The sequence below is a fragment of the Pocillopora damicornis genome, chromosome 8, assembly GCF_964200805.1.
Source record: "Pocillopora damicornis chromosome 8, jaPocDami1.2, whole genome shotgun sequence".
NCBI lineage: Eukaryota > Metazoa > Cnidaria > Anthozoa > Scleractinia > Pocilloporidae > Pocillopora > Pocillopora damicornis.
In genome coordinates, this window is record NC_142677.1 from 17279878 (window position 1) to 17307256 (window position 27379).

General features: G+C 37.3%; 2 protein-coding genes across 3 annotated transcripts; one reads left to right on the plus strand and one right to left on the minus strand.

Annotated features, from left to right (window-relative positions):
• Positions 1 to 61: 61 nt before the first annotated feature.
• LOC113685806 (uncharacterized) lies at positions 62 to 4129 on the plus strand. Its single transcript, XM_027203365.2, has 6 exons — positions 62 to 215; positions 309 to 461; positions 589 to 717; positions 949 to 1023; positions 2378 to 2575; positions 2984 to 4129. The coding sequence occupies exons 1-6, from the start codon at positions 164 to 166 to the stop codon at positions 3160 to 3162; spliced, it is 786 nt and encodes a 261-aa protein (XP_027059166.2). The 5' UTR covers positions 62 to 163; the 3' UTR covers positions 3163 to 4129.
• Positions 4130 to 5555: 1426 nt separating this feature from the next.
• On the minus strand, positions 5556 to 27374 carry LOC113685795 (guanine nucleotide exchange protein smcr8a). 2 transcript variants are annotated; one of them, XM_089213810.1, is made up of 31 exons: positions 26876 to 27374; positions 25957 to 26042; positions 25598 to 25670; positions 25416 to 25498; positions 24690 to 24735; positions 24463 to 24559; positions 23821 to 23864; positions 23574 to 23678; positions 22536 to 22686; positions 22121 to 22173; positions 21597 to 21649; positions 20728 to 20794; positions 20020 to 20077; positions 19249 to 19315; positions 18617 to 18695; positions 17745 to 17857; positions 16565 to 17131; positions 15425 to 15489; positions 14591 to 14699; positions 11858 to 11911; positions 11463 to 11522; positions 11164 to 11224; positions 10744 to 10800; positions 10373 to 10417; positions 9818 to 9849; positions 8932 to 9015; positions 8752 to 8791; positions 8372 to 8431; positions 7715 to 7778; positions 6873 to 6908; positions 5556 to 6613 (listed from the first exon to the last, which is right to left on the minus strand). In XM_089213810.1, the coding sequence occupies exons 1-31, from the start codon at positions 27083 to 27085 to the stop codon at positions 6522 to 6524; spliced, it is 2811 nt and encodes a 936-aa protein (XP_089069936.1). In that variant the 5' UTR covers positions 27086 to 27374; the 3' UTR covers positions 5556 to 6521. The 2 variants fall into 2 exon arrangements, with proteins under 2 accessions (XP_089069936.1, XP_089069937.1); XM_089213811.1 differs by lacking the exon at positions 10744 to 10800.
• Between the last annotated feature and the right edge of the window lie 5 nt (positions 27375 to 27379).

Below are 27379 nucleotides of genomic sequence, written 5' to 3' on the forward strand. Positions count from 1 at the left end.
ACTGCCTTAGTGAGGGTCCTGCAACATGCAATTAGAATGGGTCACGTTATCTATGTTTACATAGCGAAGGGCCTGGAAACGAAACATGAGTTTTAATTTGCGAACGCTCTTCACCTTCATGCCTCCTTCACTACAATCAGCGAAAACACGATGAGGAGAAATTATGTCCTCGACAGGACGGGGATTTGGTCAGTCAGGCGACCAAAACTTTGACGGTAAGAGCTGAATAATTTTTTCAGTAGGGCCTCACTGGATAAGAGGCCAGATTTATCTCGAAATTTATGATAATTTGCGCTGTTTTCTACCAGGTGGTCGACCAAATAAATTTCTGTACTCTGGAAAAAACAAGAAAGTTGATCCTTGGAGCAGCAGCACCGACAGTGATCATGAAGATAGCATAGAGCGGGCTTTACAACCTAAGAATAAGTTTCTAAAAACCAAAGATACCCGTAGTTCGCCAGGTAAGAATATATTCGCGGTAAAGTGATTGTTGATGATTTTCGTGTCTGTTTATACTACTGTTCTATTAACAAGATCTTTCATCGCTTAATGCTTTCGCAATGTATTTCTTTCTTAACGTTTTCGCAGGTTGCGAACTAGATGATGTGTGGAGTATTCGCAAAAATGTTCATGTCAGCCAGGCGGGAAAGAAAGGAACCATATTAAACACAAGCAAATCTTCAACGTCGTATTATTCCAGGCACGGAGGTTTGAGTGGTAAGTTTAATCGTGCATTCCTTTTGAAAGATTATTGTTCGTAATGACCTCCTAAGTAATCGCGGAACGGAATTTTTCGCGTCTCTTGAGAAAAGATGTTACGGTGTTTTTGTTAGTTGGCAGAGCCCTAATTGTACTTAAGCCGAAGGTTACTCCAGGACATACCGGTAGAGTTGTGCAAGACACCATTTCTTGTTTCTTACTAACTTTTGGTGTAATTTTATTTTCAAGGAACGGGCGAAGCGAATACTTCAATTTTGAACAAGGGCCATGACACTAACGAAGACTTTCATAGCCATAGTAACGGTAGGAGCAATAAAGTTTACATTTTTAATTTGATGATGATTTTATATTACGTTCTTCACCCAGTTACTAGCCACTAGATGTCTACTAAAAGTATTCAGTTTTCTCGGCGTAAGAAACCACTTTAACACCGACTGTGCCAAAGTCGATTTTATGTTAACGTCAGGTGTCTGTGGTAAACATAAATTCACCAGTCCCGTTCATAGGTAGATTTGGGCAAATTTACTTCATGTTTATTGATGCTATTTGGTCTTGTAACTACTCTGTTTACGTTGGAAACTGAGGAATGTAAAGATGTATTTTAATTTAAGAAAGCATACAAATACAATATGATTAGGGCTTAGCTTTTGGCATTATTTGACTTGTTTGAATTTTTTTCAATTTCCAGCTTTGGATTCTGATAACGTGGTGATTTTGTATGGTGTAGATCACATCTTAATTTTTCAGTAAATACACTTTTTTCATGTATTATGGAATTTTGCGATCATTGCTGGTATGAATTGAAATACCTTGAGCCTAATTCATTGATTTTAATTCTCTGATGTTGAGTTATAAAATTCAGTGTTGAAATTCTTCTGTCAATCAACCAAGTTATAAATGAGGAATATGGCAATGATATAAAGTGAAAATTTGTTTTTCAAAACTGCTTTATTGGTATATGGTATATCTCTCTACATATGTCAGGGCTCTCTATCAGGCAATCACAATTTTATTAAGATAACAAATTTTTATAAATTCTCATCAATAAAGGAGAAAATTCTTCATTAAAAAAGTTGAAACATTAAATTTGTAACTAGATAGTTGCAACACATAGGTAAATTTGCACTGCTAAAGTCTTGAAGTTATTTTTGATAGTTGTAGAAATTACAGCATATTTACTTGTGGTTTGTCATTCACCCAAAATTACATGTTACTTTGTGGAATTTGGTAATTTTGTACCCAAACACCAGTATTATCAAAGGTAAATAAACTGTGAACATAAACCTTTGATAAATAGAAGCTTTTACAAGTAACTGTCATTTTACTGGAAGATTTAAAATGAAAGGGTTAAAGTGACAGATCCATACAAGTGTGAGCATTCAACTATAAATTATGGTACCCTCAAATTTTGTAAAATTTTGAATTTGTTCCAATATCAGAGAATCAAACAAGGAAACATGTCCACAAACCACAGATTGTCAAATTAGAATTTTGTAAACCAAATGTTGCTTCAGAGTAACAAGAAGATTGTAATCAAGGCAGCTGTATCTGTATCTGAAAAGTTATATGAATTTTCCAAGCTCCTGTTACAAAGGATATCTACATGTTGTGTTATACTCTACATGTAGTGACCTGATTACCTCTTCTACTTATTCAGATCATAAATCATGGAGTATTGCAAGTCGAGGAAACTTCTCATACTCAGATCACCCCAAGGTCATTCAAGGTAATCATGGCACCTCGACGGTTGACCAACCTGATGACATCCTAGACACAAGACACACTCCTAAACCAGATGAATTTGATATGGTACAGAAGAAAAATCTCTTGAACAGCAAACTGCGGATGGCTGGAGGTATGCTATGATTAATGACTTGTAACAAATCATGTGTATGTACTGGTTTGTGAACTGTCATCTTTTTCTTCTGGAAAAATTGGTCATATGAAGTTCAAACCCAGGTGTGATGTCTCGTAGGAGGGTAGAAATCCATTCACAATTTTGGGCATAGCTGCCAGGCCTTTGAACAGGAGTGAGGTCAAGCTTGATCTTGTGATCATAAAAAAAAAGAAATAAAAGTTTACATGATAACAACAGTGATTTACAAGTGTAAAGCAGTTAACTTTGAAGTTGCATGGCAAAGTGAACCTCTGTCTTACTCTTGTTCAAAGGCTTGGCAAGTGTATGAATACACAACTGAAAAATTCACCTTTTGTAGGACTTATCAGTTACTCAATTAATACAGAAGTGTTCCTTTAATTGCAGCGCCTCAAATCGCAAACAGGGAAATGTCTGCAAGGACACGGCGTGCAAAGAAAATGCATGATGCCCATCTCAGGTCAATGGGGCTTGGTCCGTTTACCCCAAGTAATGGATCACATGTCAACACAGACAATAAAAGGGACAGTGTCAACTGGAAACAGGACTTTGATGATGACTTTTAGCCATTTGTCTTCACTATGCATACAACAACAAAAAAAAACTATTTAATATGAAGATGTGAAATGACTTGCAAAGTAACTTTAATTGTTTATATTGCAATGACAACAATGAAGATGATTCAATGTGAGGACATGTAAGAGGTCAAAAAATGCATGCTTTATTTTTTACTTAATAATGGTGGTTATGATATGAGACTCTGTATAGTTGTATGGATCTTGCAAAAGACCTTGTTCCTTCATCTGCAACAAGGATATTTTTTGTGATACAAGCAAATATCTCTCTTCATGTACTGACCATGCCACGAGCAATAATCATGGCCTGGGAAAGTTTGTTAGAAATTCCAGAAACTGCAGTTGGAAAGTCACTCTCTAGCTTGGTACAATTTTCTTAAACTACTATGGGGTCCGAGGTTGTTGAAGATCTATCCCCCATAAAAGAAATATTCTAAATTTCATACTTCTGACAGTTTTTTGAGTAAGTGCCTTCCATTGTAATATAGTTTCATTACCCCCCCCCCCACTAATATACTGATTTAAAATTGGTGAACATCACCAAATCTGCTTCCTGTCACTGCCACAAGTAATGGAATTGTTTTGCCAAACTGAGAAAACTGCAATTATCTTGAGTTTGGAAGAGAAAACAAATCTAGACTAAGCAGCTTTGGTTTGGCAAGTTGGGTCATGATTTTTTTGGTTTGTTCATATGTTCTGATCATATTTTTTTATTGGTCCTCTACAGTAAACAAAGTATTTGAGGTATTCAGGGTATTGTTGAGATATACATGTAATTTATAAGACAATGCGAAAATTTACATATTGTATAATCAGAAAGGCTCGTTTTGTTGTGTTAAATATTTGTACATAGTATTTGATCCACACTTTAATTTTTTTAGTGTAATGTCATTTTGTCTTCAAATAAATTTCTTGTATGAAAAGGTGTGTAGCCCAAACAATAAATTCAATACCAGGAGCCAAGTTTCCTTACTTTTCATTTGAAATTTCTACAGGATCTTATAAAAGGATTCCAAGTATTGACTGTTTTTCTCCAGCTGTTTGGACGAGTGTTTGACCCTGCAATCTGACTTCACTATCCATGGTGATCATATTGAGCTATGAGCAATAAACGTTCTCAAGCTGAAATTTTATTAATTTTTAAAGGGGGGGGGGAACAAACTTAAGGCTTAAAAGAACATTCAAAAAGGATTTAGAGCAAAGGCTTTGGGAGTGAAAAAAAAAAAAGAACTTTGATAACTGAAACTTGTTGCAAACAAGGCGTGCGCCAGCGCAGCTCCATATTTAAGAAAAGATGATAGTCCGTGAAGCTGAAAAAAAATTGGACAACACCATGAGATTACGTTCCAGTTTGTGTGTAAATGTTAGGCGCCTGTTACGAGTTTACATCATGATAAAGGATTTAAAAAATGGACCATAACGCCATGTGATTACGTCCAGGTCGTGTGTAAATGTTACGCGACTGTTATGAATTTACATCCTGCAGTAAGCATGATAAATGTCTTTGCCCTTTGGAAAGAAAGCAGTAACTATTCGCACCCGCTTCAACTATGGGCGGCCGTCACCGTCACGCCATACTCAACGGCCTTTTACTCTACTCCTCTTTCTGCTGTGGAGAGGTTAGACCGTACAGTATCATTTCAAACGTCTCTTGTAATGATCCTCTTTTTTTGTAGCTCATGATACCGAGAAGTCACTTTATTCATTGTGCCAAGAGAATAAAATCAAGGGACTAAACCCTCCCAAATCGGCCTTAATCCCGGGTTAAAAATCCCGGGTTTTAAGACCACCCCTCTCTTCGACGATCTTCAAAGGATCTAGAGAAAACCAATCTTATGTGTCGATCAATTTGAGGCTTCAACATCCTCCAACCTAAAGCATTTAAACTTCTGAAGATTGGTACGTCAAAATTTTCCGTCCCCTGGATTTCATGGTCATTTTTTGGTAAAAGGCATTACCAGCGACCGTTTCTACTTCTTGATCGTCAATTTATTTGTCTCGCCAAGCTTCAAATCTTAGACCTTGTTGGTCTTTTCTTCTGAGCCATCCGCTCGCGAATGTGAACTCTCATATGAAAAGATAAAACAAGAGCGTTTTCCGATGGAAAGACTTGACACTTCCGATCCAAATTCCCCACCACACCTAAGTAAGGTTCAAACTACTCACCCCCCTGAGCACGGACGACAATCAAATGCCCTTAGAGAGATGTTGAAGCTTCGAATTGATCGGGGCATTACGTCAGTTGTCCAGCTGACAACCATTGCAGCACCTAGTCATTCTCCATTAAAAACTCCGAGCAACTCTGCCGGTACGTGAACATTTTCTAGCTGGAAACCATATCCCTCGAGTTTAAAAGCCCTAAAAAATAACTTACTCTGATAAAACAGCTTTGGAATATCTTTTATTTGATTGAATTTATTCTTCAAGTTCGATCTTTTCTTACGGAGATAATTTTTACGACGGTCCAATCTTTTAATTTAATAAGTTTCTATTTTACAACTACTCGTTTCAGTAGTGTTCTTAGCTGCGAGGATCTTCTAATTTCATCTTTCCACCGCAGTGCAAATATGTGAATTTTCATATATCTAAAATCGTCATGTTTCTATTTTGTTGACAGCGCAGCAGTTGAACGACATTCCTCATCCATTTCCATTCCATCGCGTGGTACATGCGTCCTTTGTGCCTCGGCCCGGGTAATGATAGTAAACTGACCGTAAACGACTAGAGGAAGGGTTTATAATCGAAGGGCACGTCATTTTACACAAATTTACTTTTCAAAGATATTATTACATATTCTCTTCGGTAATCATTTATCTTTTAGCTTTCTGAACTAAGAATATAGGATTTTCATAATTTAAGTATAAAAAGATATTTTAAAAAATTAAAAATTCTACCTAATATCTACAATAATTTATCAAAGCATTCATGAATGTACAAAAAAAAGCACGAGATAATAGAAAGGCACCAAACCAAGTTTTGCCGGTTGATCGAAATAGTTTTCATACGAAAAAAGCACTCCTGTAGAGCTAATTGATAATTAGACCCAGTAGGTCATTATTTTATAAGACAGCTTTTCGTTTGGAGCTATTAATCACAACGCATTTTTCTGTTTTCTGCATGTTTCGTGCAAAACAGTAAGTCAGTTCGAAAACCGCAGAAATTTTTCGCTTTGTAAAACCACAAATTATGCTTAAAAAATCATGCAGCAAGTAGCTTAAGGTTCAACGCCTTCAAGGGGCAAAGCCAAGCGACTAAGATCATGAAAGAAATGGGAGAAAAATAACAACCTGTGGGGAAAAAAACAACTTACGGACCTAGTACGATTTTTGAACTGAAACTGAGTTTGAAATTCATGTGGACTCCTGGGGCTTCGAATTACGTAATATAATACACTTAGACGGATCAGTGCAGATCAGTAATGATCTCCTCTCCGAAGCAGAATCTGTGAAAAAAAAAAAAGATAATTACAACCATTGTGCGTGTTGTTATCAACAGCTATTTTTTTATTCAGCTATGAATGGAGTAAATAGTTTATTATAACCTGCTAATGATAAGAAATACTCAAATCATGTGAGTTTAACCTTTGAGGTAAAATAAAAGGGATGGCATGATTAAGACTGAAAAGCAGAAAATTCAGGTTTTAACGGGAATGCACCCTGTTGAGCAAGAGTTTAATGAGAAGTAGAGCATTAAAAACTTACCTGATTCTGGAGTAAGTGTTATCTCTCCGACAAAATCTACAAGAAATTAATTCAAAAAATCATTTTTTAAAGAAAATACCGCGCTTAGGCCAATTAAATGTAATTTCATGTTAACCAATTGAAATTGGCTAAATTTACATTCAACGGCCTGGGCTCTATCCTTTGCGTTTGTGTGCCTAAAATTGCATGACTCTCTCCTTTGTGAAAGCTCATAAACATGTAACCTACTCTAATCCATCAAAACCAGGCACTCTCTACTCTCAATGGCTTTACGATTAGCGCAGTGGACTACGGATACAAACCTCAACCAAGTCTATTTATATGTTCTGAAACAAGACACCCTCACCTCGCTCCAGGGGCGTAAGGGGGTCACACTGTGTCAAACAAAGGGTACTCACCAGATTTTCATATCAACCTCCATGCCGCGTTTTTCTTAGAACAAAAAGGGGGTGTGTGTGTGGGGGGGGGGGGGGAGGCACGGACACCCCGGGATCCTTCCCCCCAGCTGTTCTTATACACTCACAATGCCTCTGTCTGAGAAATCTGAAAAAATACTAGGGAAGGGTAGGACGGGGGAGTGAGGGAGACTGTGATGAATCATCGTAACATCCAAGCCTGATAGAAAGTACTTGTATTTGCTCAGTGCGATGGAAAACGGAAAGGGTACGGAAGTGATGTGAGTCCACCTCTTAACCGGATCGGCCTTTGTCTTGCCTTTTTCTTCCTTCCCCTCCCCCCCCCCCTATTGTAAAAGGTGGATAACCCCTTTCCATGAATAAGTCTACACCCATATGGTAAGTGTCATTATTCTGCCCGACGGCTAATTTAGTGTTAAGATTTACCTTGATCCGCTGAAAGATTATTAAAGTAATCAATCTGTTGTTGCTTGATGAGTTCAGTGAAATACTGAAAAACAGCAACGGGCGCCGATTAGAATAAAATTCGAATGGATATAACAGAAGGTTCAAAACTGCTTTAATAATGTACTGAATATAGCGCTTAAATCTAAAATGCTGACTAGAAACATATAATAACACTAAAATTGTGATGTCTGACTGGTTGTTGTTCTGCTTTGAATAAGCAATGACAGAAACTAGATATGAAACCGTTCATCGCACGTATTGTAAATTTCATCGTAGTTATTTTATGTCTATTTGTTCGTTTTAACCCTTTAACTCCCAAGATCTGATTGTTTATTTCCCCCCTCTAACCACTACACATTTCCTTGTAAATTAGTAATAAGAATTTGTTGTTAGATCAAGATAGCAACTTCAACCTGATAAGTTTGAATATTTTCCTTACTTTTCTGCTGGATAATGTATGGATGCTGTAGGGAGAAGTTACATGTTAACCATTTCCGGGGGTTAAAGGGTTCATGCGTTTGTCTGTTTTTCTGTTCATTTGCTCGTTCGTTTGTTCTGTGAAACGAACTCTTCAACTCCCTCCCTCCTTGAACATGGTACAAATGCACCCCAAAATCTAATCTTTTGTTAGTTCACCTGAACTATTTTGGCGTCTGAAAAATGTACTCTAAGTCTGCTCAGCACCCCAGGACCATCCTATGAAAAGATAAGATAAAATGAAATAAAGTCATACTTAACCGATGTGTAAAAACAGGCTTCCCGATACAATGCACGACATGCGCACTTTATAGCTTAGGACTGACTAAAAATTCCTGAATAAGAAATGACGACAGAATTCGCATAAACTTTAAGAATCCTGCATTCAACTACGGAACATAACTAAAACCCAACGTCTTTTTAGCAAAAAAAAAAAAAAAAACATGAGAGAGTAGAGACTTATAACGTAGACATATGCAAGGCTGTCTATCTTTCTAATGAATAAATTTAATCGTCACTTCGTAACAACTACTCCTCACCACATCAGCGATCGCCTGTCCAGACTGTGACTGCTGATTGCTGTTCAATGAGTAAAATAGAGTAGGAGTGTGAGGATAAAGCGGCAAAGAAGAAGCACGGTACACTGAAGAGTAGGCACAGCTGGCAATATAAATTAACGACATGACTTAGGTGTAAACGTTTCACATGTAAATATATACCTCTTGCAGCAACACCACTGGAGTCCTCCGAGGCAATAAGCAAAGTAATATACGTAAGCCTTGTTCGCTAACTCCAAGAAGACGCTGAAAGAGCAACGTTCGAAACCAGTGCACGAATCAGTTTAGCTGCACCAACTACAATAGTGTGATGCTAACTCAAATGATTATAACCCAGAAGTAACATTCGATTGTGCAATGTGATCGTTCGAGTGTACGTAGCCCCGAAAAAGGATTTTATCATAGGCAGTGACTGACGAGTCAGTCGTTGTGAAAACTGGCCAATCACAATTTCAGACTCTTATAACCAATTACTTATGTGATAGTCACACTGACAACTCAGTTTCCACGAACCAGACTTCTGAACTTCGACTGATAAACAATGATTCCTGTCGTGATTCTAATGATGAATTCACTAAAACTGTTACTGACAACAGTCCATAGAGGGACTACTCTCAAAAAGGAAAATTACTTTAAAAAGCAAATTTCTTTAGTAGTGAAACGATTTTTGTTTACTGCACGTCTGACTGTAATTGCGCTCGACGAAAGAGAACGCATTCCTAGTACAGACTTGAGCGAGATTTTTTGGGACAAGGACCAGTCTTGGGACACCAATTCGGCCGCCCCCAGCAGGGGCGAACACCAAATGACAACATTTCCAAATTAAGTTTTAGGAGAGAACTTGGAATCTTGGGTAGTTTTGTCGTTCAATAGTTAGCTTGAAGTTGTTTGACTAGTGTTTCGAACGCATCTCTTAATCTCTGATTAATTATAGTTCTAATAAAACTGTGCGTTACTCAAATAAAATGATTTATCGCTTCAGCGAAGATCAAACAAAAGTAAAGGTGACACCAACAAGAAATCTTCAGTTATAAACAAATATAGTTACCTATGGACAAATGCCACTAACGCTGCATTTGACTGAAAAGTAAACAAAGAAGGAAAGTTAATTCTGTGTGCTCCACTTTATGTTGAGCAAGGAGAGAGAGGGGGGTAGGGAGGGACACTCTAGAGAGATCACTCTGCATTTTGTGCACAAAGCAAACACCACCACTCACAACAAAGGTGGATGTCATTACGAGCTGTATAGAACGGATTAGATCACCCATAAGGGCGCATTTTGATCGAGGTCGTGAAACTCAGAACAATGTAATCACAACAGTCAATCAAAACTGAAGGAAACATCTCAAGTAGCCAATGATGACTCAAAGTAAATAAAACGGGCAAACTACCTGAAGCGCGGGAAAAATACAAGTAACCAAGACGCGATTGGTTTTAATTTTGTATCTTATGGGTTGAGAGGTTGGCGTGACCAATCACAAAGCAAGGTGAAGCAGACCAATCCCATGAGAACTCAACTGAATTGAAAATAGCTCTGTTAAGATAGACCCCCCGTCATATACATTACTACCCTAATATGAAGGCAAATCTGAGTATTACTTACTGGCCACATGTTGTTAATATTGCACATTGGACGAATATAACATCCCTGTTAATATAACACAGATGGCTTTATTTATTGTTAATAATAAAGATGTAACCAGTCTCTTAGTGATTCACTAATGACGATGAACAAACCGAAAATGGCTGAGGAATTTTAACCACAAGGACCGCATTCAGGGAGGTGATGATCGTAGAAGAAAAACTCTCTAAGATTTGAATAGCGTTCATCAAGGAACGAGACAATTTTTACATCTCACACTCGGAGTAACGTCACTGGTCGTTAGATCTAAGTCAGTTCCGGCCTTATATCAGTATAATTTTTTAATTTTATTTCAGCCAACGGATTATTTTCTTGGAATCAATCATACTTACCTTATACTGCGGCGTAACAATACGATCTGTTTCAAGGTCGAGAACAGAAACAAACCTCTGAAAAGCAAATATTGCTATTGAGGAATCACAAACTCGACTTATCTACAGTTGATTTGCGCTATCTCCCCAAGTACACAAAGAGCTGAAAATTTGGGGTCAGTGCCTAACCTTCCTGTAAGTCGAAAGCGACATTTAGAGGTCTAAACGAGATCAAAAGAAAAACGCATTTAGAGTTGAATGATCGCGAATTGAATTCTTCTCAAGGAGGGGGAAAAGTATTTTAAAAAGGTAGAGATAAATCCTCTTAGGCTTTTATCCTTTTTGCGCGTGTAATGCGTGCTGTAAAAATTAAAACGCGCGAGGTTGACGATAAGGTAAACGATAACTCGAAATAAATGTTATCTTATTGGCAATCTTTACCTTCACAGATTTGGGAATCATGTTGAAATGCTTACTCTTTGCGAGGCCAACAAGTTTTAACCTGTTCGTGACCCAGAAAAAATAAATATTTTAGAAATAAATCAAAACTAAATGAATTAACCCAATTTGTGTTATTATCTGGGGACGGGGTAATATACATATCGCTCAGAAAAGAACACAAAATATCTGATCTCGTCAGAGTCTGTTTATCTATCATGATTTCATAAAATAGCCTACATATTTCCCTACTGCTGTTCAACAAACATGTAATTGCACCAAATGAAGCACTTGTTACTTGCCATGCAAGGTCAGCAATCTGTAAAGGTTTGGTTCGCCAGGGATCCACGACCTTTCCATGACTAGAAATAAAAAAAAAATTGACTCCCACATTTCAAATCGGTTTTGGTGATTTTCATGCTTTCTTATCCTAGAACTTAAGCAGAAACGTTTTTGAGAAGCGGGAGGCAACCGGTTGAAGAATAAAACTAATTCTTGCGCGCTTTGACGCCAACGTATCGAACGTAAGGTCAACGTTTTAGCATTTTAAATAGAATTGTGCTGATCGAAATGGTTTAATGGCACCAGTAATCAAAACTTTTTATTTGCAGCTGCCGTCTGTGTCTCAAAACTTTTGTGCTTAAGCTCCCAATGACTCTAGAGGGTTATCACTGGGTCATCAAAGATGAAGACCGACCTCATATTTTCTGGTACAAACATCCACAAAGCAGAGATGACAATTCGCGCTTCCCTAAGAAAGAAAACACAGAGAAGTACATTAAGCACCTGTCACTAAATAAAATAGACTTTCATAATACGCTAAATACAGGATTACATAGTATGACGCAACTCTGTCGTGCAGTTCAAACTAAAACCTAGGAATCTTTTGGCCATTGCTGCAGATACTAAGCCTGTTCGTTCAAGTTTACACAGAAACTCGTTATGCATTGTGTGCTTCTTATGCAGTTGTTTTGACATCTGATCACGTTAGGAATGTTTGCATGCATCAGGTAAGGTGAATGGTTGATATGTCGCGAAAGCCACAAGAAAAGTCATTAGTGCCATTTAACCGTTCAACTCCCCGCGGTAACCAACATTTACTTTCTCCTCAAAAAATCAACATATTAGTCTACAAACAGTCGATGAGAATATAAACATTCATCAGCTGGAGGTGTTGTCTTTAGTTCTCAGTCACGATTCTCCGTATCAACCTATACAATGAAATGAGCGACACGTAAAAGGAAGAGTTGTTGGCCAGATCTTAAGGGTTATAGTTCAGTGACCAATCGCTTAAATTTCCCAAGGAGAAATTTCAAGATAAGCGACGCAAATAATCCAGTTTTCTCTGTTTTTGCTTTACTACGCTCTGCGACTAGTTGAGAAAACTCGCACCTCTCTTAACCAATCAGATACAAAATTAAAATCAATCGCGACTTTGTCACCCATACTTCCCCGCGCTTCAGTCAGTTTTACTGTCTTTACTTTGAGATCTTTGTTCTGAAATCCCGTGGCAATCACTTTGGTTCTGGTTTTTCGAAACTCTGTTAACAACTAATCTTATCTTATTTCTACTAGAATACTTAGTGAATAACTGGCAGAAATTCAGACGATTTTTCACATACTATCACCTTTGAATTCATGAGATAAATTGAAGGCTGACGGCAAAGAGTCAAGCACTTTAGACAATAGAGTGATTTAGCAAGAGGACGGGAACGTCATTTCAGAACGGGAAAGCGCGCGGATAGTCAGGACACGACTCTATTTCGACTTCCGGTGTTAGCGTTGCCGTTCTCCCCAACAAGTTCAGGACGTCATAACGCTGGTTTTCCCGTCGCGATCAAAACGCCTGCGATTTGCGTAAATTTTGCGCTTATAAACGAGATAATGCTGTTTGGAATTATTTCAGAACTCATTTCCAGGATAACCTGATCCCTTCCTTTGGTTTATTCGGTGTATTTTTGGAAAATTTACCGCTTCATTTGTGCTGAATTCCCGAAAAGAAACACAATAGTTGGCAAGCGCCGGATCCAAGATTTTAGGACTCAGTATACTTGTATTTGAGCAAGGCTTAAAACAGCGAAAGGGCTCTTCTTTGATACATTTCTTTAATCCTGTATGGAAACTCTAAGAATGGGACGCTGTTAATTTTATCATGAATCAATTCATCAATAAATTAAACTTGCTTCACGTTGAAGTTTATCAAAATGAAATATCACGACGCTTACCTACTGTATTATTCAGTGTTATTTGTTGTTATTGTCGTTTTTACCGTGATTGAAGAAAATTGAGAATAACTCAGGTATGCACTTTTCAATGTTTGAAATTTTTGATCGGTGAAAACTAAGACAAGAAAGTCATGCTCTCGCTTCGAAATAAAATGACAATCAACTTGATTTCGGCACGGCTTTCTAAATCTATTAATTTGATTCAGTCTTGAACGACTTCATTCGTTTAAAAAAATAATTAAATTAAACAAAAACGAAAAAAAATAATAAAACAGGAACGAAGTCTTACTCCTTAGTCTAACCGTTTAGTTGGTGACTAGTTTGAGTTAATTTCATTCTTTCACGAATAAACAGGAACTCATCGTAGACAACTTCATCGTTGCATGGGTCGCCTGATTTCTACATGGTTTCGCCATAACTTCTGATAATTCCGTTCAAAATGTATTTCAACTCTAAGAAGGTGGTGCTCAAAAGGGATGTACTGTCATAATTGAGAAGAAGAATCAGTAAACAAGGGGGAAAACGACGACAATTTCCAAATTATCCTTTACAAAATTATGAAGAAAAACGAGTACTGCTGAAATCTAGTAGCACGAAACGAAATAACAGTGACACAAATCATAGCAAAAAAGACTATTTAGTGGGCTTCAAAATTTAATAGATGAATCAGCAGACTTGAGACTAAACTGAAATGGACTAGTTTCAAAGTTTAATCGCCCATGTAGACTCATAGTTATCAACTTACTTGCCGTATCTATAACTATCCTCTGCTTGCGCTTGTTACATAATTCTCAAAGAAGATCATTTCGTTGTCTTTAGAGTGGTCTATAAAACCGAAAATTTAAAGGTTATGGCGATCTTTATAAAGCCAAGGTGATGATTCTCGTTGCAATGACTGCTAAATCACTTTTCAACACAACGCGACGGCGTTCTCGACCCAGTTTTTTATCGACATTTTTGCTGCGCGCGCCGTTCTGAAATGACGTCCCCGTCCCCTTGCTAAACCACTCTAATGTCAATCAATTGCCCCTCCAAAGGGCTAACGCTCGACACGTCAGCTTTTAAACTCTTTACGGCAGCCAATTTACATTATCACCTCAGTTGATAACACTAAATTACCCTGTTATACTCTCCTATTGACGCAGCACTATAATTTCTTTAGAAACTTACCCCCTTCAATCAAAGTTAGTGTGGAATAAACAAACCTTTCATTCTTCGGTTCGGCAAAGACCACCACTGGTCGTCCACAAAGAAGAGCGTACAGCAAGTGAATACAAAAACTCAAGTTGTTTCGCAAGGATAATAAGTTAGAACCTGAAAGAACAAGATTGTAACATGACAGATTACCAGTCTAAGTTTGTGCCGCATATTTTGCAGTGATGGGTTTCAAACCTAGTACCAATACATTATGAATTGTGTCTGGTTCAAAAATTCATTGAATTTATTATACAGCGGTGATCATTGTGTGAGCGTGCGGCATTGAGTTTGAGAATGGCTTGAGATATCTTGTGCCACTTAGACGCCAAAACAAAAACCGTATTTCTTTTTCCTTCTCAAAATATGGTGTTTGACACCAGCAGGGTGTATACAGGCTGTGTGTTACACAAAACTAAGTAAAATTTCCGATGGAAAGGGCAGGTACTGCGAATTCAACCAACCAAACTTGCGCATTACTCGAACATAGGTATCACAGCGGAAGAGAAACAGGGGGCAGCCAGAGGAAAGATGGAGGAGGGCTGATGATAAAGAGCATGGCAGATGGGTTTGCCACCTGATCAACGGCTGTCAATGCTGGGACAGAGGAGGGTGAAAGACATGATTTAATGGCACATTCTCCAAAAGGATTGTAGGAAGCAAGTCCGTCAAATCCTACCGCCTGGTCTGAGCTCAATGTGGAAATTAGCAAGCCCTGTTATAATGTGCAGCGATCCCACGCTTTTCAATGACTCAAACAAAACCTTTTTGACGACCAAGAAAAATTTACTGATTACAAACTGCTCAGTGTCGTCGTACGTACAAATAAAATCGTGTAACTTTACCTGTGTACGATGCTAGCGGCTGGGAAACTTCTTCTGCAAAACACCTGAGTCGAATCATTTCGGGTCTGGAAGAAAACACATCAATTTATATTATTTAACAATCTTTACAAATTACAAATCAGATCACACTTAAGTCACAATTGGATCAATTTTCAATTGAAATTCGAAAGCAGTTTACGATTGTTTTAGTTTTCCTTTACCCAGCTCTGTGATTGAACAAGAAAACTGACGTCATCCTCTCAACCAATCAGATGCAAAACTGAAACCAATCGCGACTTAGTCACCCGCGTTTTCCCGCGCTTAAGACTGTCTGCTTGTTGTTAGTTTGAGTTCTCACTGGCTGCTAATGAGATTGTTTTTGTTCCAGTTTTGGTTTTGGCAAATACAAAAAGCCAATCGAAATACGTTTGAAGTCTACTGAGGTCGCTTTAAACACCTGACAAGCCATTTTGTGAACGAGTCTTGTTCAAAAATTGGCATGGAGAAGAACTGAGAATGGAAATTGTTAACCCTTTAACTTTCAAGATCTCATTAGTAATTCTCCTTACTTTCTGCCATATAGTTCTTGTAATGTTAGTTTAGAGAATTTGGCATTGGATTAACTCATAATCCCCTAATTAATATTTTTCTTTATTCTCATCACTTGTCTGCTTGATATTGTGAAGAGAAATTTTGTCTTGGTCACCCACGGGAGTTAAGGGTTAAGGAGAAAAATTGCTGGTTAAGAGTTTTCTACCACAATTTTCGTCACAATAAGGATTAAAGCTTTTCAATAGCAAACTAACCAATAAAAAAGTTACAGGTGAATCAGACGATTTCATGTAACATTTTCGAATGTAAAAGAAATTAACCTTGTGGATCTGGGTATATACAAGGATGGAAGAGTGAATTATTCATAAAGGTAAATAAAGGCTGAGAACGCAGATACATATATAGAAAAAAAAGAGTCCCGCACGCATATACTGTGGTCCGTTCAGTTGAGTTTGAATATTTGGTCTCTCACTTTGGTCTTTCTTACGTTCGACGATAATGACATTGAGCGTTCGAAACGACAAGTTTGATTGCTAAGGCTATTGCTCAGATATAATGCAAACAATTAATTGATGAAGGACAACCAGAAGATAATAATGGCATTCTAACCTTATGTTATAACGCGATCTTTTTTGAAGCACTTTTTCTTCTCCACTGCACACGGACGTTCGTGGGGTATCCAAGCTTTTAACTCTCCTAACCGAATTCTTTCCAAACAAGTTACTTTTCACATTTGCATTTCTGAAGGGAACATTCGAGGTGTTGACAATCGGAACCCTCTCAGTTTTCGGCGGCGATGGTGAATTTTGAATCTGCAAAACCGATAAATCCAGTTTTTTCCTTTTTCTCTGGTGGCCACCCTTTGAATCCGGCGACGTCGCCAAACTCTCTAAACTTAAACTCTTTCCTCTGAGTTGACTGAAATACATCCCAACGTTTGTTTCAGTGGTAGCACTTGCTGGTCTACTGAGAGGAGACCCACTCAGATTTGACGGAAACTCTTCCCCCATTAAAGCGTAATCCGCCAGAGACACAGTCTCAACGGTCGCTCTCGTGAGAGTTGTATCCGAATGAGTGGACATCACGTCACTGTCATCCGCAAGAAGAGATTCAGAGGTACTGTTACTGAAAATTTCATTTCTTTCTCCTCCTTGCAAATCAGCATGGAATGAAGAGCTGAAAAGAGCATGAGACAAAATTGAAATAGATTCCATAAGTGCTTGAAATTAATGAGCTGTTACTTTTCGTGTACGTAGATTGTAAAGGCAAGTAGCAGCAACCAGGCGACAACTGGCATCTTGATACTTCGAAGATTTATGCGAAAATATTTGTCTTCGGAACATAAGGTTTTCTTCTGGCGCAACACGTCGCACAGGCATTAAACCAGCTTACAGTAAGATCATTAGGAAAAAACCACCAAAATTTGAAATTTTAAGTAAGCCGCCGGCCTTTTCTCCTGTCTCTTCTTTGTACTGGTTAGCAGGGATGTTAAAGAATCCACACACTTCTTTCAAGGAGTAGGGAACGTTGCTCCCGGTGTTGTTGTCTGACCTTGTTACTGTTTACAAAGGCCCCTATTTAAACCTGTCCTGAGCTGAACTGGGCCAGCCTGTCTAAATATCGCAAATAAAAATACAGATACAAATTTAGCGATCACGACTTTGCAAATCGTGATGCAGGGCGCTAACGGTTTCATGCCGTCACAACCGTCTTCGCTCGCCTCCGCTGTGCCAAAATAATGGAACAAAAAGATATGACCTGAAACAAGAAAGAAATCATTTAGACTCACGATGGTGTAAATGGTGAAAGGATTCCATCACTTGACTTCGAGGATCCTTCGAACTCGTCCTCGACACAGGACTGAAAAGAATCCAGGCTGTGCATACTTTCTAAGCTACCACACTGAAATAAAAATGAAGTGGAGAGGTAAAGTCAATCCTCGATATGGAAAAGAACGCACGAGGCAAACAGCATTTAACAATTGTAAAAGGGAGGGTTTGAAAGAGATATTTGATTCTGAGTGCCACTCTGTATTTCTTCCATAGTTTATTTCAATTTTCGTGTGTTCACGTCTCCGTTGCGTCCCCCCGAGTCCGTGGGAGAAAAAGATGACCGATGGTCACAAGAGACTGGGTAGGAACCTTCTATTGTGGAAACTTAGAATGGGTTTAGTAAAAAGAACCAAATCCAAAAGTGCTTCCCCTAGTAAAAAGCAAAATACGTCGTTCTGTATCTTTAAGGAGTGATTGGAGCATTTGAGTGATCAAAAAATCGGAACACAAATTTAAGTTCGTTTAAAACGATTATAGGCTAAGTTATCTGCGCACGAGTAGTCCAAAGCGGCTATATTAATTGTAGTTATAAACATTGATAGTAACTCCCATGATCAAAGAAGTAATTCTCTTCTCTCAATGCTATCCATTTTCAAGTTGCAAATTAGTGGAGAGAAATTGTTGTTATCTCATTATAAAACACCATCTCTCAGCTGATGAAACTACTTTTTCTCGTCACCTTTTTCTGGAAAATTTAATAAATTGCGAAGCGAAGTTAGTTGTTCATCGTTAGTATGAGATAAAGGCTTAACACTCATCTTGAGGCAAGAAGAAGATGTTGCTTTGTAGCTGTTAAATTATGTTATAAACAAAGAAAAACAATTCATACCGACGACTTTCTTGTAAGACACTCTTGACTTGGAGTATCTATGGGGGAGCGACTGGTCGTGCAGCTGTCCACACACTTCCTACAGTTTATACACAAAGGCGAGATAAAATGGATATTAGACTGAACGAAAGGTTATTATCGAGTTTTACTTCTATCTCTGGTTTAACAGTAGCTAAAAGTCAGCTAAGGTTTTTTCTAACAAACTAATTATAATGAAATTAATGTATATATTGAAATTGAGCCGTAGGATATTCAACCCCTTCACACCTAAGAGTGACTAACATCTACTTTCTCCTTACATATCACCCCTGAATCACACATAGAGGTCACAAGAATAAAGGAAATGATCACCAACTAAAGCAGCTATTGATTTTTAAACAAATTCTCCTCGTCAGCACCTTAAGAAATGTATGATGAACAGTATGGAGAATATGCATACTGATATTAAGGTGTAAAGGGTTAACAAACGTCAACGCACGATAGAAGAAGGCGAAGAAAGAAGTATTATTGTTTTCCTCTTCACACTCAACAGTTGCTCGTGCGCTCTCGCGCTCGCTTCGCGTTCCCTTGTTTAACTATTGAAAGGTCAAATTACGATGGAGGGACTAAATTACTGTACGTTACAAACTTACATGTCGATGTTTCGAAGAACGTTAGATACTACACTGCGGCCAATGGTCAGAAGAGCGGGAAAGCGATCTATAATGACAGGAGACCCAAAGCAGATAATACCAGTGTTCATCATTTGACACTATAAATGGAGCAAGATTTGCTCGTAGTGGTTGTGGTTTTAAAACTTTTCAAGGTATGAATGCAAGATGATGTGACAAGTTAAGTGCTCTCATAATATTAAGTTGCCGAGGTTAGACGACTGAGTTTTTAAACTAAACCCATTGTATTTTGATTGGCGGTCAGCGGCGTTCAAAGCGAAGGTACATATCACAAGGAACCAGTTAAAACTCAAAGTAAACGCGCATAGACAGACTTGAAGAGTGAAGAGGTCGCAAATGGTTTAAGTTTTGAATCTGATTGGTTGAGAGGGTGGTGATAGTTTCTTACACTAATAAAGTAGTATTAAATTGAGCGTCGTTAATAATCCGAGATGGTTTTGGATTTGCTTTACTTCGCCATTTGATTGGTCTACAAATCTTGAACCATCCTCCTCACTTTGTATTTTCATTGGCTCTATGTAATATTTTCCTTTCCTCTGATTGGTCTTAGCGATTACTTTGGTTCTGATGTTACGACACTCAATCAAAACGCGCTTTAACAGAGCGAAAGAAGGCAAAACAAATGCAGTTAGTAGTACCTCGGTTTTTTCAGTTGAAAATGCGCTACTAAAATGTACAAAGAATCCTTTCGAAGGGTTATTAATTTTGTTTAAATACCAATTAAATGCTCACCAAGATGGCTTGTTTCCGTCTTTTCAATTAACAGTGCGGCAGTTTCTCTGTTGTAATGCTAGGAATGTATGAACGCAAAAATACGAGAAGTGAATCAAACATTTGAAAGGAATATAGTTGACAGAAGTTTTGGTGCATGAAAAGCCCTGGAACTGTATAGCGAGTGGCTCACAAGAATGTCCAGAAAGATGATCTAGAATGCACAACCACGAAGAAAAAAAGAATTCAAATTTCTACTATTTCTGATATATTATGACACATTTATACTTATATTCATTCTGTTTCTTACTTAAGACTTAACTCCAGGTTTATTTATCTTATTGTACGTTTATTTATCTCTTATTTTATAATATAGTAGTTCCACATCAGCTGTAAAGTTGCCATTTTTTAACTTACTTGCCAAATAAAGAAATGATGATGATGATGATGATGATGATGATCTTGATGATGATGATGATCATGATGATGATCATGATGAAGTTCAGAGAATTGAGATTCCCGGATTTAAAGCAAAGAAGAACCCCCTAAAATTTGCCTCTCTCCCAACTTCTAGCTTGGTAACCCATTTGGTAACAGCGCCTAATTAGTATCTAGGAGGCCTGGATTCGAATGCTGTCGAAGCCTAAAGTTCTCTCTGGTTTCTCTCCTGTAATTGCTTAAATTACAGTCTTCCTGCGAGGATCGTTTCTTTGGTTGATCTTCAGTTACCTTAAAAACACGTCGAAGTCTGCTGAGTCCTTCTTTTGCTCCCCACTCACACAGGTCATGTAAATGTCTGAAAGTCATAACACATAAAAATTCACGTAGTACCCCCAACAACTTGCAAACACTCACGCGCCTAAAAAGTACTAGAAAATTCACCTTGAGAGGTTTCAATCGGAAGTGATAAAAAAAACCCAAAATGGAGAACTGACATACCATATAAGGAAATTTGTCCAGGTAAAACTTGTCACTAACGAAAGTTGCCAGTGTAAATGGCATGACAAGGGAATTGTGTAAGGCTTTAACTTACGAGAAATTAGCAATTCTACTCCAGCGTGTTTTTCTCTAAAAATGTTTATGTAAACAAATATACTTTTATCAAGAAAAAATGGTAACCCCATCGTCATGTTGCCCCAAAACACTTTGCCCCCCAGTCTGGGTGACTTTACCCCACCTGAAGTTACCCCGCCCCCCCCTCATTGTGCAAGAACACCGGGACAAGGTTTCTCAACCAACAGTATCAAGGTGTACCGATGGTTTGCATAAACCGATCACGTTTCGCTTTGGTCAAAACAATAATTAAAAGTTCTATAACCATGCTCCCCATTCAGTCTCGGGAGAAAAATCACCATGATTTCAATTATGCACGAAAAGAAGACAATGTATCAATTTGATGGCAATGAAAGCAAATGACAAGAAAAAGAGCATTTTCCCATGCTTTTGGTAGCTTTCCTGTTTTTACTTTGAGTTCTCATTGACCAATGATGGTGTTATCCTTTGTTATAATTGGCTGAAGTGATTACATTGGTTTTGAATTTTAGACAGTTAATTGGAAACTACACAAATGTAATACTAAATTTCCCTCACTAGCTTACCGTAATTGTTTCATACTATTAAGATAAGTGGGCAAACAGGACCTAGGCTTTAGCTGTAAAACAAAATCATGAAATCTGTGATCACCATATGAAACAGAAAAAATTTGGATGACTCTTAATGAATAATGAATACATATACATCATGGAGCCATCGTGTACAAATACATTCACCTTTGGACCCTAACCAGTTAACAGGGTCCTATTATGACTGGTGAAAATAATGAGTCTGCTTAACTTTGGATTTATTATTTTCATTTATTTGACAAAACCTTGATCCTGCATGGTTAATTAAAGGACCTCATTTTTTGCAATCCATATTAAACCTCCCTTCTCCCCCCCCCCCCCCCCATTAAAACCAACCTGTCTAATTCCATGAGAGCACATTTTAAAATTTAAAAAAAACATATTTAGTATTTTTATTTCTGCTCATAATAATGTCTTTTTTTTTCATTCACTGCCTAAAGAGGTGGTGAAGGTATTTGCCATTACTCTTTTTTACCATCAATATCATAAACTGCACTCACATTCAGTTCTTTGTATCCTTTCAGTAGATATTTGATATCTGGGAGTGAGACAGCTGTAAAATGTGTCAAGTAAATGCAATCAGCTTGTAAGAAACAAAGGTCACACACACTTGATCAATAAACAAGGTAGCTCTGATGATGCTGATAACCAAAATAATGAAAATTACTATAACTAATATCATTTTATTTTTGTAACCAGGATGTTATCAAGGTACACTTGACCCATGATTACAATTAATTTACTCTAACTTGTAATGCCTAATTGCCAAAAATAATATCATGTCAGTCAGGGAACCTGTCTGTAGCCTTAGTATATTCATGTACCACACATCTGAATGGTGCTTTTTGCATTTACTGAACAAACAGGACTGGTATATAGCACTCTTTTAAATAAACAAATCTTCTTTAAAAGTACCTTTTCGTAATGTAGGCTTGTGGGTTGGCAATTTGTGATCACTAAATTCATGTCTTACTTCAAGACAACCATCAGCAACAGTGAAACTACGAGTCCTTCCTTGGACCAAGTCTTCAAGCCTTTTAAATTGATGTTCAACCCTGGCGTCATTCTGTATTTTTAAAGACAATTTAAGCAACCATAAAAAAAATGAATAAGGGGTAAGTTTCTAAAGAAACTGTGGTGCTGCGTTAGTGGGAGAGTATAGCAGATAATTTAGTGTTAACAACTGAGTTGAGAACAGAAATTAGCCACTGCAAAGGGTAAAAGAGCTGACATTTCAAGCATTAGCCCTATCGCTCTGACGAAGGGCTGACACTTGAAATGCCAGCTTTTTTACCCTTTACAATGACAAATTTATATTCTCAACTCACTTGTTAACACTAAATTACCTGCCTTAAAAAAAATGCACTCTTCCTTATCCAATTATGTTAAATACAGTCAAACCTGTATTAAGCAGCACCATATCAATTAAGCAGTCACCCTGTATTAAGTGGTTGGTTGTTAAAGTCTTAATTTGTTTCCCTGTAATCACTGTAATTTTCACCCCTATTAAGCAGTCACCTCAGTTTTGAGCAGTTGTATCTACATCTGAGCTAGTACCAAACATGACCTGTTTGTATTGTGTTCCACCTGCATTAAACAGTCTCTTAAAGTAGAACCACTCAAATAAAACGAACATTAATCTTTCAAGTAAAATGATATCGATGTTCAACTCTCTTGCAATCAGAGTTAGTAGTATTTTTGAGCACAGTTTTGTTAATTAAATGGCCAATTGTGGCATAAAGTGGCATTTTTAAATCTTTTTTATATTTATTTACCCCTATTGTGTGGGATGTGTATCAACCAATAAACCTGAGTCAGGCAGTCACCCTGCCATTCCCCATGGGTGACCATGTAATAAAGGTTTGAAAGTATGTATACAAAATGAAAAATTAAGCACTAACACTTATAAGAATAAAAAAAATAGAGTCCATCTTAGGCTTGAAATCCACTTACCACTATATGTGGTCTTAGAACTTCTATCAACTTTTTGGTCTCAGTCAATATCAACTCATATTCAGCATTCACCTTCTTCTCTGATTTTCCAGTCATTTGGGTAACCTGTGGTCCAAAAGTTTCAAGAAATCTTATCTTCAAAAAAGATAATGAATTGAATTGGAGCAGAATGGCTCACAATGTTATATGTGTGGCTACTAACCAAAAATAACTAATTCAATAAGATTTTAATTCTCTGACACATTACCTTCCATTTCTGACCAAGAAGACAACTGGAGAAGGAATTTTCCACTAAAACAAGAGAAGATTTGAAATTAACTACACTTGCTACACACTGCCCAGGTAAATGATAGTGTTGTTCTTAAAGGTGTCTCAAAGCTTGCTGCAATGATTTACAACAAATTTTTAATTTCTTTAGTTTTTGTGGAAATGTGTTAGCCTGTCAATCCAGCTTAAGTGATCCAAATTAAGTGAGAAGGTACTAATCAAGACCCCAGTCTAAGTGAACACTCTTCCTCTTACACTGTACATAGGTAAAGCTATCAATGAGCTTGAACCTAAAAGGCAAATAAAGATACCAGATAGGGAGCCTTGTTATCATGCAGCCTACATTATTTTGTCAGATTACACAGAAGACTGGGTACTGGTCAGTTAAAATACCCCTGGTGCTCCAGGAAGTTCCCTGGAACCTTTTGGGAAAATCTTGAACATGGAATTGATTCAGGTAATAATTAGGTTCGTAATTCCACTCAAAAATTGGGAAATACTTGCTGTGCAAATTTCTTTGATGGTATTTCTGATAATTCAGTGGTCAAACCAAAGGAAAAAAATTAAACCTCCACAGTACAGCTACACTAAATTGGATCATTACTACACAATTGAAACTTACAGATAATTTTTTCCTTTAACTCTAAAACATCACACAATCGTTCTTCTAGGTCTCTTAGGAACGTTATTCTGTTACCATGCCTAAATAACTTGGACACCTTAAAAAAATCGTAAATATTAATTAAATTCTTCAATCATTAAATCAAGAAATCTGGTAGAAGAGATTCATTATATCCAAAAAGAAATATGTTTGGCATTAGTTCAACTCAAAATGGACCGAGACTTCACCTTGGTAAATTCATCCATGAAACTGTCAAGAAAAGAAAACATTTTTCTGCAAAAAAGGAAAAACAAACCAGTGATTAAGTAAGTAAACATGAGCATAAATGTTCACCGTGAAAGCTGAAAAAATGAAAGTATGGATGGAAAAGAAACCCTTCTTATATAACCTCTGGAATGTAACATCAAATGCTCTGAAAAAACTGGAGATTTGAAGAGACTTTTTGCAGTCTACCAGTCAGAAGTTATTTGAGGTTCTTCTCCATACACCCATTTCAATAATGATAGACAGTCATAATGATTGTAACTCTGGATATTTGTTTTCAACCCATTAAGTGCATAGGTTCACAGACTCAAGCAGGTGACCCAGACTTCAGATTTGAGCTAGATTATTGGCTGATATCACTTTGTAATACAATATACATTTGAAAGTACTAAATCTAGGAACTTTATCAATAATTTTATAAACTACTTGTTACTTAATAATCAGAGCCGTCAATTAGGACAGATAGCCTGCCAAAACCCCCAGCTTTTCATTCATCTTAAACTGCCAGCTACATATACCTCAATGATTTTGCCATAATTACTGATGGAAAATTGTACAATGATTGAAACACAGTCAAAGAAATTTGTGCTGTAACCATTTCCCAGTTCCGATTGGTGCTAACCTGCCAAAATACAATTTCTTCCTCTGCCTTCTACTTTCAACTCATTAACAACAACGATAATAAATACCTTTTGCAATGCGAAATGTAGCACATGCAGTAGGGCCTTACAAAACCTCGAGCATGAATATCATAAAGAGTAAAATGGTGAACCTATGAAATATAACACAACCTGGTAAAATGTTTACCCCACAACAAAATAATGAGACTCAAGAAGAAATCAAGGGAATAAAACTCTGCTGTAAAGCTTACATAGGCATAAATTCCATCTTTTCTCTCTGTTAAAAACAGCTGAGTGTCTTCAACAATGGAAAAGTTGCTGCCCCTGAAACAGAGATTTATAAGTAAAAGTAATATTTCAATATTTCAAATTCAGTATCAAATATATATATATATATATAATTTAATGAATCCAGCAAGTGTCATCGAAGGAAGAAGTGTATGATTCGACCACATAAATCTTCACAAAAAAGAAATTGAACAAAATGAATTTACACAACTAAAATAATGAGAAAAAATAGGTGAATAATAAGCCACATGGTCAATCATCTGAAACTCACAAAGTTGAACACTTTTACTTTTAATTGATGAAAAGTGTCATCTCACCATACCTGGATTGAGTATAATCTACTGACATTACATGAACAGCAAAGGCATTCACGTCAAAATTTTCTCCAGCATTCTTGGGAATTGTCATCTGAAGAGATACACAGAAAGAAATAAGAAAACAAAAGACAAACAAGTTCTTGTTGTAATAATTTAATAATAGGTTCTTGATATTAGCAGGCAAGTCAAGAATTTAAAGAAAGCGACAAAACTTTTGAGTCTGCAAAACATGTTTTGACAGAAACTTCTGTCATCTTCAGTTAATTACTGTACAAAGCGTTGACAGTTGAATTCTATAGCAAGTAGAACAATGCTGATTAAGATGAATAGTGAAAATAAGAAAAGAGGTAAAGCATGAAAGTGTGAGAATTAAAAAGATAGCTTTAGATTTACCTGGTGTAATTGTTGATTGTTCATAATAAAAATAATAATAATAACAGTAATGAATAATATTAATAATTAATTAGGAATATGATAATCATACTATAGATTTCTGTCTACAAACTTCAGGGTTTAATCAAGCAACCCTGTTTCCAATAAAAATCCAGGCCAAGGTGAGCTGTTCAACATACAGACATGTACATCGATTGTATCTTGGTACTAAACAACTGAATTACTTTTACTCGTGATTAGTAACTGGCTTCTAATTTCTCCTTTTGGTATCGGCCTCCAATCAAATGTAGAGGTGACTTTGCTCACCGAAAATCTAATACAAACTCGTTTCACTAATAATTAGTTCAAATTACTCGATCATTCAAACATAACTACACACAGAATTAGAGATTTAAATTCTGATCAAGTCACGCTACAATAAATAAATCTGTATGTTCTTGTTACATTTAAAATTTATGACTGTGCAGTTCGTTGAATAACCCGGAAGTAATCGAGGCTATTGAAGGCGTTTATGTAGTCTGTCAAACTTACTACTGGCTTTGGTCCCTCATTCTCGGCAAACTCAGCAATCAAAATGAAATCTCCGCTCAGAAGTGTTCTTGCCCAAGGGTTCGAACGTGCAACGTTGTCGCTTGAGTAGCGAAAATTAAATGCAATCTTATCCAGATTCAACCCCCTTGCCATTCCTGACATTACACCTTGGGTATCACCACTCCACGTTCTTTCATATGCACCGTGCATTATATGTCTGCGAGATTCATAAACAAGCTTTGTTTATCAGAAGAGGAGGAAGTGATAACATTCAGAATTGTCATTTGAGGCGCGCTTAACGGACTCGGTGTTGATTTCAGAAGATGCAGAGTGTCCTTCAAGTTGCATTCCTGCAGCAGTTATCTTGCACATCTATCGATGGAAACATTTTGAGCTATTGAGTTCTAAGGCGAAATCTGTCAGGCACAGAGGTGACACGCAAAGGAATTCCTTGGCACGCGCCTGTCGTTACCGGCTAAACTCTCCCACAGGCTACCCAAGTAC